We start from the raw sequence: 1,060 nt of genomic DNA, 5'->3' as shown, positions 1-1,060 counted from the left end.
TGGTACTCCATACATACAAGGATTAAACAAATCCCCCAAACGCGCTCTTTATCAATCAGAAAGACATCCATCCATCTCCACCGACCTTGCGTAATCGGGTCAGCTGTCTCTGGCACCAGTTGGCCATTGCACGCGAAGTTCTTTTCATAGAAGATGTCGTCCACGCTGAGATAAGATTTGGCCTCGGGATTCAATTCTCCTATGACCACAATCTGAAAGTAAAATATGTTTTTTTTATTATTATTATTTTGGTTCAGCTTCAACTTTCCTTTTTTTAGGTATCTCCATGCGACTAACTCCTCTGTTTAGTTCATTTTACATGTGTATTTATCACCAAAACCAAGCTTGTTTTCATTTCCGTGGGCTGACCTGGAAGGGCACGTCTTGCGTGACCGTGACCTGAGCGAAGTGCCAGTAAGGGTCAGTTCCTTGTTGGAGTTTCCATACAGTCTGCCATCGGTACGACTGGGCAACTGCCACCTTTAGGGAAGATGCTACATGTTAAAACATCGTCGCTGAAGTTGTTAACGACAAAAGCACAAAGACGAAAACCAAACGTATGAATACATACACAACAAACACTTACCTATACAACACACAGATACAAGCCTATGCAGTTATACTCGGATACAAACTAAACAGGATAGCGACAAGCTCCCGCATACCGTCAAGGCCCCTTTATCCAGAAGGAAAGCCGCATTGTAATAGAACTGGAAACAGCCTCCGTTTGAGCCCGTAGCTGGCAGCACAGGAGACCACAGCAGCGCCTTTCCTCCCTCGGGCGGCATCAGAGGCCCGGACATCAACAGCAGATGACCTGTGGAGGGCAAGAGGAGGGAAAAGTGTTGAAAGGAGAAAGGGAGGGATAAAGGGGGTTAAAAAGAGGAAATATATTTTCTAAAAAGGATGAAACAGATTAGCAAGAAAGGTGAATATAGAGATTGCAAGTAATAAGAAAGAGAAAGATTGGGAGATGGTATGGATATAGAAGAAGAGAGAGATATACATGGAGAGAGATATACCCACATGGATATAGAAGAAGAGAGAGATAGAAGGAAAA

The 1,060-nt window shown here is 43.7% G+C and overlaps 1 protein-coding gene and 1 long non-coding RNA gene across 2 annotated transcripts in view; both read right to left on the bottom strand.

The window, feature by feature from the left end:
• The window catches only part of LOC119592318, a 1,740-nt gene extending 1,239 nt beyond the window's left edge, over window positions 1–501 (bottom strand). Inside the window, exon 1 of the long non-coding RNA XR_005230433.1 lies at window positions 86–501. This is a non-coding gene — a long non-coding RNA (uncharacterized LOC119592318). The remainder of the gene's footprint in view (window positions 1–85) is intronic.
• A 116-nt stretch (window positions 502–617) lies between these two features.
• The window catches only part of LOC119592418 (MAM and LDL-receptor class A domain-containing protein 1-like), a 5,452-nt gene continuing 5,009 nt past the window's right edge, over window positions 618–1,060 (bottom strand). Inside the window, exon 12 of the mRNA XM_037941240.1 lies at window positions 618–817. Coding sequence (XP_037797168.1) covers window positions 618–817 — 200 coding nt within the window. The remainder of the gene's footprint in view (window positions 818–1,060) is intronic.

This window comes from Penaeus monodon, chromosome 30 (genome assembly GCF_015228065.2).
Source record: "Penaeus monodon isolate SGIC_2016 chromosome 30, NSTDA_Pmon_1, whole genome shotgun sequence".
NCBI lineage: Eukaryota > Metazoa > Arthropoda > Malacostraca > Decapoda > Penaeidae > Penaeus > Penaeus monodon.
Note: the sequence above shows the minus strand (reverse complement) of the source record. Positions and strands in the feature narration are given on the sequence as shown.